The sequence below is a fragment of the Phyllopteryx taeniolatus genome, chromosome 3 (genome assembly GCF_024500385.1).
Source record: "Phyllopteryx taeniolatus isolate TA_2022b chromosome 3, UOR_Ptae_1.2, whole genome shotgun sequence".
NCBI lineage: Eukaryota > Metazoa > Chordata > Actinopteri > Syngnathiformes > Syngnathidae > Phyllopteryx > Phyllopteryx taeniolatus.
In genome coordinates this window covers 30,338,437-30,354,468 of record NC_084504.1, presented here as the reverse complement: position 1 = coordinate 30,354,468, position 16,032 = coordinate 30,338,437, and the positions used below count along the sequence as shown (strand labels likewise).

Genomic DNA, 16,032 nt, shown 5'->3' with positions numbered 1-16,032 from the left:
CTGGCGGTGGGTTTATCCGGAATGCATAACTCGTAATGGGTTAATTGTTCAAATATGACTTTTAAGTGCTTGTGCTGTATTTCAGATTCCCTTGCAAAAAAAAAACAACTGGCACTCTTCCCGACACATTTGTCAACGCAGTTTTCAGACTGGTGATTAACATAACCGAATTGACTTGTTCCCACTGGTAGAGAATGGTCGTGCTTGAACAGCTCTCCAACAGCACTATGGAAACCACCATATGCTTGTTGAAGCTGAAACTGCCACCCTTCGGTCTGGATACTCAGGCCTTGGTTTACTCATTTGCACGCGTCACCACAAGTTCTTCACACCTTTTGGCAATTCATGAAAACAGTCGCTAATATGCTGTAGTTGGGGTTCTCATAATGCTGGTATGTGGCTTCACTGAGCTTCAAAGTAGGAACTTGGGCACATACGCTACTTATAAACACTTAATTGGCATTAGTTTAAGTCAAACAGGGAAATAAGTAGGGCAGAAGGCTCCATTAAAATCTATTTCGGACGAGAAAATTACTACTTCCTGTTTTTTGTTTATTTTTTTTCCCCCCAGATGAGCGGTGTGTTCAATTGCTCCCGTTATTTTCCAAGTCACTCTGTAAACCTTGGTATTCGATTCCTGACGTTGTTCCGTTGTAATAAGACACGGGAACGTGACACCGGGAGCTACGCATGCCACGGAGCGTCAACAATTTAACGTAGTTCGCTGACGTTTGCGTCAGTCGACGCTTAAGACGACGTCAAGATTCCCAGCGCGGAAATGGGCGGAGCCACCCATGTTCCTTTACGCACCACGACTTGTGTCTTACTGTCAGTAGTAGTTAGTTGGTCCCAACAAGCTGGTGACTGCGCTCACTCTTAACAGCTTTGGCTTATTAGTCAGCTTACTCGTGGCGGCTTTTGAAAACGGGACAATTTGAGCCGCTCGTGCGCTCGACGATGGCAACCGGAGAGCACAGCCCGCTGTCGGCAAACAAGTCGGACCACCTTTATACTGCCATGCTAGTTTATTTTAAGCGCTGCTAACTACTCCGGTTGTCACACTAAGCCTTTGTAAGCTGCAAGGACGTTTGTCGAGTTTTGTGTTTTCAGTTCGAACTATGGCGACGCGCACCGACGTGCTTCTTGTCACCGCAAACGTCGGCTCGCTCTTCGACAATGTAAGTACAACCGCAGCAAACAGGGCGGCGCATGTTGATTTGGGCAATGTTACACAGAACTCCAAAGGTGTGTATTCCCTACTGTACTTCGAAATGGCGCCGTTTCGTCCATACGTCATCATTTTAACCTATGGCGCCCCTGCAGCGAAGCTATGTTTACACTCACAGGACGTTTCTTCCAGGAGGTTCCCCATGTTTTGTAGCAGGGCGATGTTAATTCAGTGTTTCGTGGTCCGATGACCCGGTTGGCACGAGCAAGTTTGACACGTGACGACCTGTACTTGTTGACGTCACAAGCTCCCGATATATCCAGGAACGGGAAATGAAAAAACCCACACCTTTTTATTTTGCTATTACAATGATTATAAATTGTGCTGCAGATACGTGTTGAAAGGAAATGTTATCAATGGATTACAATATGTATATAACTACATGGCTAAGAGTAGAGACCCCCAAATCAGTTATAAACTTCATCTTATCAAGAGATTTTGCACAATTGTATGCTTCCAACTTTTTTTTTTGTGACTACTTCTTGGAAGATCCTTTTCTGTTCCAACATGACCGCCTCAGAGCAAAAAGCATTAAGGCCTACCCATCAGGATGAGGTTGGTGTGGAAGAAGTTGACCAACTTTTTTTGTGGATGGATGAATAGCTTATGCAAGAGCGGCACGGCGAAACGCTCCATGGCTCCATCCGTTTTCTGCAGCGCTTGTGGTCGTGAGGGTCACGGGTGAGCTGGACCCTTGTTCCCAGCTGACCTTTGCTGAGCCGCGGCTTCCATTCTGGACTGGACGATTGAGAGTGTTTAATACGTTTGGAATGTGGGGGATGGGCGCAGTACTTGAAGACAAACCACACAAGCATTTGGAAGGACATGCAAACTCCACGCCAGAAGACCGCAGCCTGGATTCAAAGCCCCCAAACTCAAAATTGTCAGGCCGATGTGCTAACCACTTGGCCGCCACTCCGCCCTCTGTACCAAATACAACAATATTCAGTTTTGATGTATTCATCTAACTGCACTACACTATGTTTATGGTTTTGGTTGTAATTTGCAATGGTGTAGAACTGTACTGCGTCTCGTATCTTGGTTACAGCAATTACCGGAATTAGTTAAGCGAGTCAAAACTATTACGGGTGGCTCCGGTCTGAGTGTAATGCAACAGTAATAAATATATTGTTAAATGAATAGCTCTCAGACCGTGTCAATCGGAATTGAGCCTTATGATCTTCTGTTTTCACGGTAGGTGTCCCAATACTTTTAAATACATTTTTATATAACTGTAATGGTTACTTGCATTTTATTGTAAATTCAATAAACTGTAGGATTTGTCGTATATTTGAATTTTAGCACCTTTTTAAATTGGGTTTAAAGATTTCCACCTGTATTTTCAGTCGGTTTTTGTTCCGGTTGAACGGACAAAGTTGTCGGTGAGGTCAAGCGAGTCTCTCCATGGAAATTTGGCTCGGGGCCATGTTTCCGGGTGCCAGATTGAGCTCCAGTGGAAACATGTTAGATCCCATTTATGGCAGATATGTAAACAGATGATAATCTTGACTGTGGGATTGGAGCTTTTCTAGTCGCATACCGCCCGCTTCCATTCACATAAACAAACACTCACAATATCGCCACTGTTTGATGGCTTTCTTGTTAAATCTGATAGCTCATCATCATCATCATGATTGATAATTATCATGATAATAGGTTAGTCATCGTGAGAAAACTTCAAGGAATTCAGATTTGGAAGTCTTTTCTCAGTGATTTATGGTCTTTGGATACATTTGAACCCGATCTGTTAGTCACGAAAGCCCCAAGTTCAATCAAGAATAGTCTGAAGTGATGATAAAATCCATTCAGTCATTATTAAGTGGCTACAATTTTGAGGGATTTTGAGAATGCACTTTTTTTGCACTAATTCAAAGTACCCCGGTAACTTCCTCAAATGAAAGTAGAAATGGTCCACTTCAGGAAACTCGTAATCTAGAGAATGTGTTATAGTTTACTCGTCACCACTAACTTGCCTTGCACGCACCCACTCGCTCCACTTGCAAAGCGTTTGATTGGCCAACTTGCGTCACATACAGTACTGTACAATTGCAGATTTATTGATTACATTAAAATGTAATTCAATTTATAATTACAAATATAATGGGAAACAGCTGACAGTGTGATGCAATGCAGCTCGACACCACTGCAAACTCTGTTAACAGCACTTGCACGAGATAACGACATCATATGCTATCAAACATTCTGCCTCTAATGGTCAAAATGTTCAATTTTGGACACTTTTCTATCAATCTAACTACTGTACGTATGTTATTTTTTGGGGGGGTTGTAGTCTTCAGTGGTGCGGTGTTTCATACTGAGAGATGTGTCAAATATTTTGGTAATAGCGCTCAGAATGATGCAACAATAATACATTTTTAATATCTCTCGGACGCCATCAATGAAAACTGAACGTTGTTGTTGACACGGCTCTCGTATTGTATCGCATTGAAGATGTAACCGCTGCTCCCAAGTTTGCATGCAAATGAGCTGTTTGTAAGTGATGATTGTTTTGCGTGTCATTCTCTAGGTGGGTGAAATTCAAAATGAATGGCTACAGGAGTTATACAAGGTAAGTTTGCATCACCCTGCTGCTTGGAGACTCATTCCATATGACGGTGTCTCCCAAACTTTATTGCGCCAAGGCCACCAAACAAAGATCTCACAAAACGTATGACTCCTGAAATAATGTTCTTAGTGTAAAATCTGGGCTCGTTTAACTGAACACAAAGCTGATATACTCGCAGGAAGCCGTGACTTATTCTGCTGTATGAATGGCAACAGATGGATGCACAGGTTTTTTTTCTGTGTACTTTCTACCGTCTAATGGAAGCGCATTGGATTGTTGCGCCTGTCGTTATACGTCGCTGGCAAAGATAGCTATAGTTGTGGTTGGTAAAAATGTTTGTGACAAATGACGTGAACTTGATGATTTTCCCGTCAACTAAGTGAGCAAACATTTCCACCTGACTAACCCAAAGTGGAAAATGAGCCTACGACAAACAAATGTGGCCGTCTTCTTCCCTCATTTCTGTGTCATGTTATACGGCAACTTTTTGCTTTCTGTGTAACAGACCATCCGCACTTGCCAGCCTCAGTTCATCGCTCTGCACTTTCAGGAGGTGGGAGGGAAAGAGTACATGGTCAACATGGGGCAAGCAGAAGAATTCTTTTGGTGAGCTATCAATCATCCGTCTGTTTGTGTTTCTTTCGATCACAGGAGAAAGGGTCAATGTGTTGCACCCAAATGGGCGGGAAGCAACTTCAGATGTTTTTCATTCTTGTTTGCACAAAAGTGTAAAATAACTCATAACTAATTGAATAATTTTTGCCAAATCACAATGCAAAACATGTTAATGAAGGTTTGTACCAAATGAATGTAAAAAGAAAAGAAAAAAAACGAAACAAAAAAACTAGTCAACAGGATCTTTTGACAAACGGGCTGCAGTCCGCCACACGTTTGCTATTAATTGCTCTGTTATTTTCAGGAACATTGAGTCCAGTGATGAACTAAAAGATTTCGACAGGCGCTGCATCTATGTGGACAACCAGTTTCAAGCAGAGGAGCGTTTCACGGTGAGAAAGAAATTCGTTTGAATAGATAGTGAGTGCTGTTAACTGTAACATTGCAGCAGTTTGCAGAATATTCCTCTAGATGGAGCCCTCATCCGGGTTACAAACATCAAGTCGTTCCATTTGGCTGCTGACCATAAATAAGGAATCTGTTCGTGACAGGCAGTGCACACTGACTCCTTAACAGTTTATTACCAAGTGTGTAGATGACACTGTGCTGTCCGCGATGAAAATATGTCCAAAGAACAAACAACCCGAACAGACAAACGTATCGTCAACATCCAGCTTCTATATTGCAGATCCTGTTCAGGGTCATGTGACTCTAAAATAATTAAAGATTTTGAGATGTAAGTGTTAAATGCACATGATGGAATATACTTAAAATGCAAAGAAAATTGACTTAAAGTATGAATGATGTGGGAGGAGGGGGGATAAAACTCAAACTCAAAAATCTGTCAAGTCCGTCTACATTGTTTGAGCAGAAATTGTGGAACAGTGCAGTTACTGTTTGCACAGGCAGAGGGAATACTGGAATCATAAAACCCGATGACCTTTAGCTTTCCAGACCATTTGTCGTTCAACCTAAAGTTTGTCTAAGTTAGTGAGGAGTGAAATTGTGCTCTTCAGGTTTTACTGTATTTGATTCTTTAGGATCCCCAGTATGGTCCACAAACAAGCCAAATTATCATGAAAGCAATTATTTGCGCCACAGTTTATTGTCATCGCTTTTTGAAGAGAATATTGACTTTGTAAATACGATCGACTGCAAGTCTTACCCCCTGTCCCCTGACTTCACTGGAAAGTGTCTTTCTTAAAGTGTGAACCCATCCTCCTCCCAGGTGATCCCTTTGCCCCGTCATGTGACAGCAGCGGTCAGTGGCCGGCGCGCTTGTCGGCTCAGGCACCAGAAGTCAAAAGGAGAAAGTCAATACATTTAAGTCGAGATTAAAACTATTGATCCCAGCCCATTTTGTGCACAATAAATAAAGTGTGCGGGGCCGGGGGGCGGCAGCCGGGACTAAGTTTGGCCGTGCACGCCAGTGTTCGCAGCGTCCACTTTTTACCCTGAGAGGGATCACGCACCCCCAGCCCGTCCACGCTGTGTCGCCTCATTCTCATTTGGTCGGTGCCACCTGTATTGATTTTCAATTTGTTTGCTCTTGGCTGCAGATCATCAGTTACATCGCTGAGAGAAAAAGAGAGAGAGTTTGGGGTGTAGGGTGTGGGGCGGGGTGCAAAAGTAAATGGGGCAGACTTGCATGCATTTTCAGTACAAATGGCGTTTTGATAAAAAATCACTTGTGAGTCAATATTTTTTTATTAAACTGTGCACACACCTGATTGATGAAGATAGGTGTTGGCCAGAGTATGTGGAGCAAAGTGTCTGCACTTTTCTTGCACTATTAAAACTCAACTATTGGCCAAATGTAGACCTGATTGTGCCAGCTTGCACAATATGATTAACGTGATGATACCTCTCTGCTCTAAAACATGAAGGAAATTCATGTTGCAAACGTTAAATAGCTTTTATTCTTTCCGTCCACGCAGTTTAGACAAGTTGTTCCCTAATTGCTGCTCACTGACACAAAGCACAGACTGGAGACACGTCTATAATTTGTTAAATGGGGACGACGTTGGCACCGAAGAGTAATGATGTCTTCTGGGAGAGATCTCTCATGCTGAGGCCAGTTATTTGAGGCAGGGGTGTGGAGTTGTTGGGGGGGGGGGGGGGGGGTCTCGCACAGTGGTCCGTCACACCCTGAGCCCCCTGAGCAATGGCTGAATTTTCTATTGCCGCCAGGCTTTCCAACACGTGTCGGCAGACAGCAGCGGGCTCGCTGCTTAATACCTTTTCAATTGTTTTAATCTTCTGTTTTTATTGATCTCGCGGGACATGATTAATCAGATCAGTGGAGCAGGCAGTTAGTACATTAAAAATTGTCAGACCATGTCAGGGATGAGTGCGTGCTGAAGTGTGTTTACAGGGAGGGGGGGGGGCTGTGTTTGGGGCTGGGGGGCTTGTTGTGGTCTCTTGTATTAAGTTGTAGGTGTCTTTGGCAGAGTAGCAAACAATCTTATAGTATCAGTCATCGTGCGAGCCTCACACAATGGCGAAACAAACATCTCAGTCCATCTGCTCAGCTGTCAGGTCGGGATGATTTCTGCTGTTTTTGTCACCACATTCTGGTGACTTTTTGCCTTTTGCTTGTGGGTCAATGCTTTTGGAGTTTATTAAAAAAAAACACAAAAAAAACGCACACTAAGGACCGTGCATTTCTGAATTAAAGCAGTTCTCAAGTTTATTATTTGCAAATGACGCGTCCTCTTTCACTCCTTTGCCACTGATCACCTCACTCACAAGAAACGTCATGAGGTGCAAATGTGCGAACTAACACCAGAAGCAAAATTGGAGATGCATCTTCCGTTCTGGAATGAATGCCTCGCTGACATTTAATTTGAACTTTATGAAGGCGCAATCTTTGATTCAGGAACTTTTATGCGATTTCATTGTGAAGGTGTGGCGAATTTGTTTTCATCATTGAGTGTATGCCTGGATAACATACAATGAGATAAGCAATAATTAGGCCTGTGATAGTGAAGTTCACGTGCCACAGCAGTAAAGAAGAAATTCAATTATTAAGCCAAGACAACTGCGATAATAAAATATTTAGTCATCGAGTCCTAGTAACTGTAAACAAAGCACTATACGAATATGACTCCTTGTGATGTTGTTATTCTATTGCATTGGTATCACACATTGCAAATTAAAGTAGCACATCCACTAATGCATGATATGAAAAATATGAATATTGTACATAAAGGTGAGGGTGTGTTCGAATGGTACATTGGGACCCGTGTTGAATTCTACACTCAAAGCCAATTTGTGTATTTGTTCCATTTTCCTTTTATTAGGTTCCATGAATGAAGTAGCTATTATAAATGCAGAGAGAAAGGTGAGGTGCTGACACTCCAGCTACATCCCAGCGCTTGCTCTTTTGAAATCATTTCCATGAAAAGCCATGCCTAAGCTATGCTATGCTATGCTATGATGAGGACGATTGGTGAATTACAATATGAGAGGAATTAAATGTTTTCACTTTTTGTTCTCATTTAATTGCATTGCATTTCTTTTAAAAGTGTTTATTTTGCAGTATATCTACAGGGTTGATTTTTTTATTTATTTTTTATATAATTATTATTTTTGCTTATATTTATTTTCAGGCATTACTTCATTCTTTCTTGTCTTGTTATTTTTGCATGCAGGCATTGGGCAGCATGTACTTCATCCACAAGTCGTTGAAGAACATCCGCCAGTATGACTTCAGTGGTAAAAACAACCTTGCTTGTGATTTAAGCAAAAATCTTTAGCAGGAGAAAGTGCAGCTTGTGATGAGGCTTTAATAGCTTACAGGCCGAATCCTCCTCCTCCGGCTTCCGCCCCTTTTGCACATTTGCAGAGTGCCGGAATTTTTAAAGGTGTCATTTTCCACCTGCGTAGTCCAGTCACGTTAGGCATGAAAAAGCTCCTGAAAAAAGCTTATAGAACAACCATAAACATCACGGAGCTGCCACTTGCTGTTTGCTGGAAACTGATAGTGGTTCAGTAAACGCAGTCTAATGGCCGCTTCATACGTGGCCCTCATCACGTCCTGCATGCCGCACTGATGAGGTTAACACCAGTTTATCGATTGCTGTTTGCATGTTTCCTCGCTCTTTTATATGACACCCGCTTGTCCCTCCCTCTTCGCCTGTGTCCCTGGCAGTTAAGGATTTTAAAGCAGTGCCGGGACTGGACAAGTTTGTGGGCTCTCTGGATGGCGTCACCACCATGGAAAAAGAAAAATTCCCAAAGAATTTCTGGCCTGACGTGAGTGTTTGTGTGTGTATTTGTTATTGGAGGGATTTATTTTTGGACCAAAGGGAGATGTTTGGACAAATGAGTCCACTGAGGATGGAGGGGCTGACCGCCTGCTCTGACAGGGAGATGAGATAAATTATGTGAAAGGATCAATAATGATCTGTTTGGCCGCTGTTTAGTGACTCTCTCCAATTTGTCTGTGTTGTAGTTCAAGTGGTCCAGGAAGGGCTTCATGAGGACCCGCTGGATCATCCACGACCGGTACGCACATCAAACTAATCCGATTTATACGCACATACACTTGCCAGCCATAATATTAGGTACAGCGTCAACCCAATAAGAGATCGTCATGCTCAGTTTTGATTGACAATGTCAGAGACGTATGCATTTGAAAATATGTTCAGTCATGTAGCACCGCACCATACTGAATGGTGTTTCTAATATTACATCACTGGAAAATTGCCATTTCTACCACTTATCCTGTTGAGGGTTAAAGGTGAGCTAGATCCTTTCCAAGCTGACAACAAACGACCTTTTGCGCTTACGTTCACGCCTGTGCGCAATTAAGTGTCTTCATAGAATTAATCCGTCGTGCGTGTTTTTGGAATGTCGGGAGGACGCCAGGAAAAAGCCAAGCAAATACACACATACACACACACATATGAACACCACAAAGTTCCGAGCCGAGATTCAAACCCAGAACCTTTGACTGAGAGGCAGACATGCTATCCACAGACCTAACATTTAAGTGACCTCTTTTCCAGACACTATTTACTGTTTTCCTTCCGCATGCCAGTTTATTAAGCGTGTGTGTGTGTGTGTGTGTGTGTGCGTGCGACGTCTTCCCAGAGGACTGGACCTGGTCAACGTCCACCTGTTCCACGATGCCTCCAACCTCATTGCCTGCAAGACCAGTCCTTCTGTTTACTCTGCCAACCGCAAAAATGCACTGCGGCACGTCATCAACAGGTTTGCGCTGCATCTGCGTCCAAACGCATTCCTGACAACTCAAAGAAACAACAACACTGCATGCTCACAGGTCGCAGTTTTAGGAGGAGGATGATCACGTTTTGTTTTTGTGAAATTTACGTTCTCGATTGTTCCAAACATGCAAGCAGTTAATCACTTTTAATGGTAAAACATAACACAATCTTTCAGCTAAACTTTGACAACAGGTCTTGTGTGACTTTTGAGGTGTAGGAACAAGCTCAAAGATTTGCATTTACAAACCTGTGTTGAATTTGTTCCTTCCAGGATATCAGACAACTGCCACAATACGACGCCTTTCTTCCTGTTTGGAGACTTTAACTTCCGTTTGGACACGCTGAGTCTGGTCCAGGTATGTTGAAACGATGCTGCTGTCTTTGTACGGCCCTTGCCGTTTGACCGACACTCGTGCGTGCGTGGGAACAGCATCTGTCTACCTCAGCTGAAGTTCAGACCGTGAAGAAGGACAGCAGTAACGAAGTGCAGAAAATCATCTGCGAGGAGAAAGCTGACCGCCAGGTAGTAAAAACCTTGAAGCTGCAGCCTTCACTGACAATTCCTTTTTTTACGATGTAGCTGGTGTTGTTTTCTCATTGGCAGGTGATTCTGCTGATTGAGGACAAGCTCTTCGCCTACCTGCATCAGGCCGTGTTCAGAGACGACAACGGCAAAGCGGTGAGGTCATCATCATCATCATCATCATCATATTTTGATCAGAAAATATGCCAGCATACACCAGCATATTTTGATGAGAAAAAGTTTGCAGACTAATTCATAATGTCCCCCTCTCCATTCCAGCTGCTAAAATATGACAAAGAAGTCACAGCCTTTCACGATGTTGTTAGAGAAGAGGAAATCACGTTTCCGCCCAGGTGAGATTTGTATTTCACCGCGAACGTACGACTTCTCTCGTCGTCTGTACGTACGGACCTTAGTGCTTGATGCTGCTGTCTGTGTCTCACTCTCGCAGCTACCCTTACAGTGAAGAGTACACTAAACCCACCCAGTACATGAACACGCGCTGTCCCGCATGGTGCGATCGCATTCTGATGTCGCACGCCGCACAACAATTCATCCACAGCGTAAGTCGGCACCTGCCGGCCTTCCGTCAATATCCGCGGAATGTGATTGTGTCTACTCGGGTCAAGTTTGGTGAGCGCGATGGTGTGACAACAGCTAGCAGCTACCAGCAAGTGTGGCGTTGATATGCACCTAACCAACCTACAAGACTGACTTATCGAAGTGATAAACTAAGCTAACAAACCAAACAAATAAACTACTGAATGAATGAATGAGACTCAGTTCAAACATCATACAAATACCAAGTTTGAACAAAAATAGAAACTTGTCATAACCAGCAATTAACAAAACTCAACTTGAACAAATGATAACCTAAATTACAGGTGTCAAACTCAGGGCCCGGGGGCTAGATCCGGGCTGCCACATCATTTTATATGGCCCGCGAAAGCAAGTCACGTGTCAGCTTTGTTTCACGCTCAAATCTGTACCAGAATTTCAAATTGTCATATGTAATAAATAACAATGTTGAGATATATTGCAAGCATTTCTTTTGTTACCAAATCCCTTTTAACAGTTACTTGAGCAATAGAAAAATTGTCATGATCATTCGCAGGGCGCCGATGGTGAGAAGAGCGTTATTTACGACACGGTGGGCCCGAATGTTTGTATGGGAGATCACAAGGTAGAAACATTTAGTAGAAACATGGATGCTGCAGTGGCCCACCGAGTTGGCATTAACGTGTCATTTTGTCTCCTCAACAGCCTGTTTTCTTATTCTTCCCACTGAAGACAAATGTACATTGACTCGGGATCTTCTCAGTGGCAAACCAGTGAGTGTTGTGTGCGTGTCCATATTACACTGTTACCGTTCGTGGCATGTGTCGGGGACGGGGGAGGGGAGAGCAGCAATCTCGTTGAGATCCCCCCCGAGAGGCGTTAGCTAGACGGGCCCCGCGGCGTCGTCGTATGAACTAAGATGAAGTAGCAGCGGGACAGCAGCTCTCCTTTGTGTGCATGTGCCATCAGCACCTTTCGCTGTTGTCTTTTACGTCCTCTCCGCTGTCAATCTGGATCCACAACACAGCGCACCGCTTGCTCGGCCCGCATTTCCATCTGGACGGCCGCCTGGGGAGAAATACATTGCACCCGACAGGACATTGGCATTTTTATGGGGGGGGGGGGGGGTTAAATTAACCTTATTGAGGATGACTTACTTTTTAATGAGGCATTTAACATTAGAGACAATTTATGTTTGCCTGGAACGGATAAGCCAGGACAAGTTCATGAATGTGTGACTTCATAAAATAAACATTTTCAGACTTTTTAGAATTAAAAAAAGAAAACAAAATGAACAGCTAACATTTTAACTTGGGGTTTATCAAAAAAATGTATGAAGAGTAAACGTCTGAGTCTAAGAATGATCAATTACACAATGAAAATCTCCAAATATGCCGCATCCTAGATAAATATGCATATGGTTAAAGCTGGAGGAAAAAATATGCGGCTTCAAGTCCGAACTTTACGGTCAATAAGGCAAAAATAAATCATGACAACAAGATAATCTTAACAATTTTGAGCCTGATTCTCCGCTTGTAATAATAATCTATCTTTTTTTGTGAGATGCACCTTAATCATTGAATCTCAAGAGTGTTAAAAATTAAAAGCATTTTCCAAGCCCTGATCATCTGAAGATAAATAAAACGTTCAACCTATTTATCATTTACAATTATTACAAATTCTGTTGGGCGTAGTTGGCACTGTGGACATCCGGGCCCCCTGAAAACAAAATATTCAATCAGGAAGCGACCTGAGTGAAGGCGACGGAAGCGCAACAAATAATGGTGACAGTCAACAGCTCGAAGTCAGACTGGACTTTGCTAATGGCGTACTTTACATCAGTATTTGCCAACCTTTATTGAGTCAAGACACATTTTATATTAGAATAGTCTCCCAATACTCCGGCAAACAAAATTGTCACAAAAACCATATACAGTACGCTGAAACATACTGTGCAATCAACACACTAATGTATTTCGTGTGAAATCTGTGCCTTCGGTTGAACACAAATCTATGATTCTGTTGTATGAATGGCCACAGGTGGATATACATTTCAAGTGTACATTCGGCTATCGAGCGGAAGAGCATTTCATTGCTCTCCTTGTCACTATACGTCACTGGCATAGATAGATGAACAAATACGTTACAATATTTGGTCTGAAATGTGTTATTGAAGTGAAGTTGGATAAGCAACACCCCCTCCCCCTCCCATTACATGAATTAAGATTACTCTGTGCTGCCACGCCGGCATTGCAAATGAGAATCTGTTCTCAAATGCCGCCTTACCTGGAAAAATATAATGCATTGAGCTAATGGCTCGACTAGCTCTTTTTTTTTTTTTTTTCTCTCTCTCGCACTCGTCTGCAGCACATTGCTGCATTGCACCTCCCGGCAATCAGGTCGATTTTAATTGTGCAAGACTTGGGCTTTGATCGGCGGTGGGCAGATCGTTGAGTCTGTGCTTTGCCGTCTCGGTCACCATCGAAAAATAAGAACGCGCTAACATCATGTACGGGGTCCCCTGTTTTATAAGTCAATTCAGATCTTAGGTGTTTGTGTGTGCGTGTACACTGGTGTAACGTAAGTAACTTTGATTGAATGTTTTTTGTTGTTGTTGCGTGGGTTTGTCTCTCTCAAGGTGCAGCAACATGCTCCTCAGAAAACTGGCACAGCACCTGTGGGATAAAAAAACAAGTAGGAGTCGATTGCAGGTCAAATGACAGACGGTCGATCCTGACAGAAGTTCTTTCAAGTTCAACACCTTCATGTGACCTTTTTACATATATATATATATATATATATATATATATATATATATATATATATTTTTTTTTTTTTTTTAGCATAAGCGATTATCTACAGACTCTCTCCAGTTGAACTTCACCAATGAATCTCTAAACATATTGTTTTTATTATTATTATAGTCGGGCAACTTTGTTACCGTGTGTTCAGAACTTATTTAATGAGCCATAGAATGTTTAACTGTACATGTTCTTTTCTTTCAACTGTAACGTGTGCTTTTCTTTTGTATTTTTCTATTTGTAGGTATTTACTGTTACATTGTTTTTTTTTTAAATTCTCTTAGTTGTGGCTGCCACAAATAATTGTATACAGCTGTTACATGTACTGTATGTTTGAGCGGCGGAGTGTGGGGGCGACACTGTACGATTCACTAAAAGGCATGTAACAAGTATTATTTTCAAATATTTGCAGTTTTGCCCGTTTCAAGTGCTCGAAATTGTCAGACAGCTGACAAATGTTGAAACATGAAACTGCTGTTAGAAAACTATTGCATTTCTAATAACAACATCATTTCTTTTAAAACGATCAAGAATACCAGTCATGGTAACTACACATGAATATATGTATGAGTTTGTCTTTTATCTCTGCTGAAAATGGGTCCTGAAAGTACTTAAAATAATGGAGTTTAAAAAACTAATACAATGAACCCTGTATACAAAGTGCTTTATTCCCTTTAACACTCAGCATCTCGCTGTTTTTAATGTATCCTTTTAAACTTGTTTGGTTTCATGTTGTCGCTGGGCACAAAGTCTATATAGCTGTATCCAAATTCAGGGGCTGCACCTTGCAAAGACCCAACCCACAGCGTTTGTGGGCCTGACGCCTTCAGACGCAACCCCCCCCCCCCCCCCCCCCCCCCCCGAAGCTTTTTACAAATAAATTTACCACTGTAAATTTGGGACTTCCATTGTAATAACGTTAAAAAGTGAAATGTGGCCCGTGACTCCAATATTGAAACAGTTTTCAGGGCTGAGCAGGGGCGTACAAAGAGTTTTGCAAGACGGGTGGCCGCGAGTAGTCTGCTGCAGCCCCTCAAAAGGGGCGCAACTCCAGTCAGTTTTTTTGTTTTTGTTTGCTATGGTGCACCTTCCTTATTTTGTTGCCAAAAACATCCTGTCCTGTATCTCACTTTGATGTTCTACATGGCTTCACTAAAACTTCACTCACATGTCGTACAATATATTGCGCACTGGTGGTTTTCTTCATTGTTGGACTCGAGTAAATGTGATATACTGTAATATATATTTTTAATTTCATTTAGTTTTTTTTTCTGTGACTACTAATACAGATTAAAGTTTTTTTTTTTTTTTTTTGGTGACAATCCCACTGCTGCAATCAATATATGTTCAGCCAAGAATCTTTGTGTGTGTGTACATTGTCACATTCTGATGTATTGAATAACAGTATGCGCATGTGACTGAAGACTTGCCATGATGGATACAAATAAAAAGGCAGCTGGAAAGAAATGTGATATTTCTGGTTGGCACAAGAGTGTAGAGCTGATTTTTTTTTTTTTTTTTTTTTTTTTTATTAAATTTTTTTCATTTATTTAATTTTTTTTTTTAATTTAACACCTTGACAAGTGCGCCCACGAGAGGCCTCACGCATTCTCACAAGAATGAACAGCTCACAAGTCGGAAGCCCGATTGTACAGTATCTGAAAATGCTGCATCCAAAAGCACAAACACACTACAAATCTTCGGCAGTCAATAATTCAAAAGACAATCTGATATTTACATGAATTTACTGCACGATTGTGTTTGTGGGATTTCAAATGTATGTTATGTCCAGCATATTTTGCTCCGTACAGAATTGTGAGCTACGTGGCATCACAGAGGTTATTTGATCAATGAGCTGGTCAGCTTTTATTGATTTCTGTACATTGGGCCACATGGGAATTAAAACTTCCCTTTATGTTAACTGTCACCTGGCAGACACCACCACATGATTTGTGTTCACTTATGAAATATGTGAGAAATGACACTTATTTTCCCAAAATACAAATAATAATTTGTAAGTATGGCAAAATCTTTCACCGACGCAATTCACTTTTATCCATCCATCCATTCATCCCTCCATTTCCTTTAGCCTTTCCCCAGCTGACTTTGAGGCAGTCAATCACAGGGGTTGTGTGGAATTACAACCGCTCACATTATCAACAATTTACCTGTCGAGTCTTCGGTGCATGTTTTGGGAACGTTGTGGGAAGCCAGAGTCCCCGGAGGGGGAAAAAAAAACAAAAAACACATGCATGCCTGAGCCGAGATTTGAACCGACAACCTCTCGACTGTGAGGCAGAATTGTTAACATTACAGCACCGAGCTGCCCGGTTATGTTTTGCTGAAGTCAGTGATAACATGAGGTTGTTTCCATTATGTAGTTTTTATTTACAAGTATTTGACTTTTTTATATATATATATATATATATATATATATATAGTCTACATCACCAGCCACAACATTTGGTACAACTGCACAATTGGGAGATTTGTATCCAACAACTGCCTTT

General features: G+C 42.0%; 1 protein-coding gene across 5 annotated transcripts; it reads left to right on the top strand.

Moving 5' to 3' along the window:
• The first annotated feature begins 134 nt into the window (after nucleotides 1–134).
• On the top strand, nucleotides 135–15,019 carry inpp5l (inositol polyphosphate-5-phosphatase L). Of its 5 annotated transcripts, XM_061768526.1 has the most exons (16): nucleotides 135–1,178; nucleotides 3,756–3,797; nucleotides 4,300–4,400; nucleotides 4,714–4,801; nucleotides 8,063–8,126; nucleotides 8,563–8,666; nucleotides 8,866–8,918; nucleotides 9,507–9,626; nucleotides 9,912–9,996; nucleotides 10,071–10,163; nucleotides 10,245–10,319; nucleotides 10,443–10,516; nucleotides 10,615–10,726; nucleotides 11,278–11,346; nucleotides 11,427–11,494; nucleotides 13,360–15,019. In XM_061768526.1, exons 1-15 carry the CDS (start codon nucleotides 1,119–1,121, stop codon nucleotides 11,466–11,468), a joined length of 1,182 nt encoding a protein of 393 aa, XP_061624510.1. In that variant the 5' UTR covers nucleotides 135–1,118; the 3' UTR covers nucleotides 11,469–11,494; nucleotides 13,360–15,019. The 5 variants fall into 5 exon arrangements, with proteins under 5 accessions (XP_061624510.1, XP_061624512.1, XP_061624511.1 ...); XM_061768528.1 differs by lacking the exon at nucleotides 11,278–11,346; XM_061768527.1 differs by lacking the exons at nucleotides 11,278–11,346; nucleotides 11,427–11,494.
• Nucleotides 15,020–16,032: the final 1,013 nt, after the last annotated feature.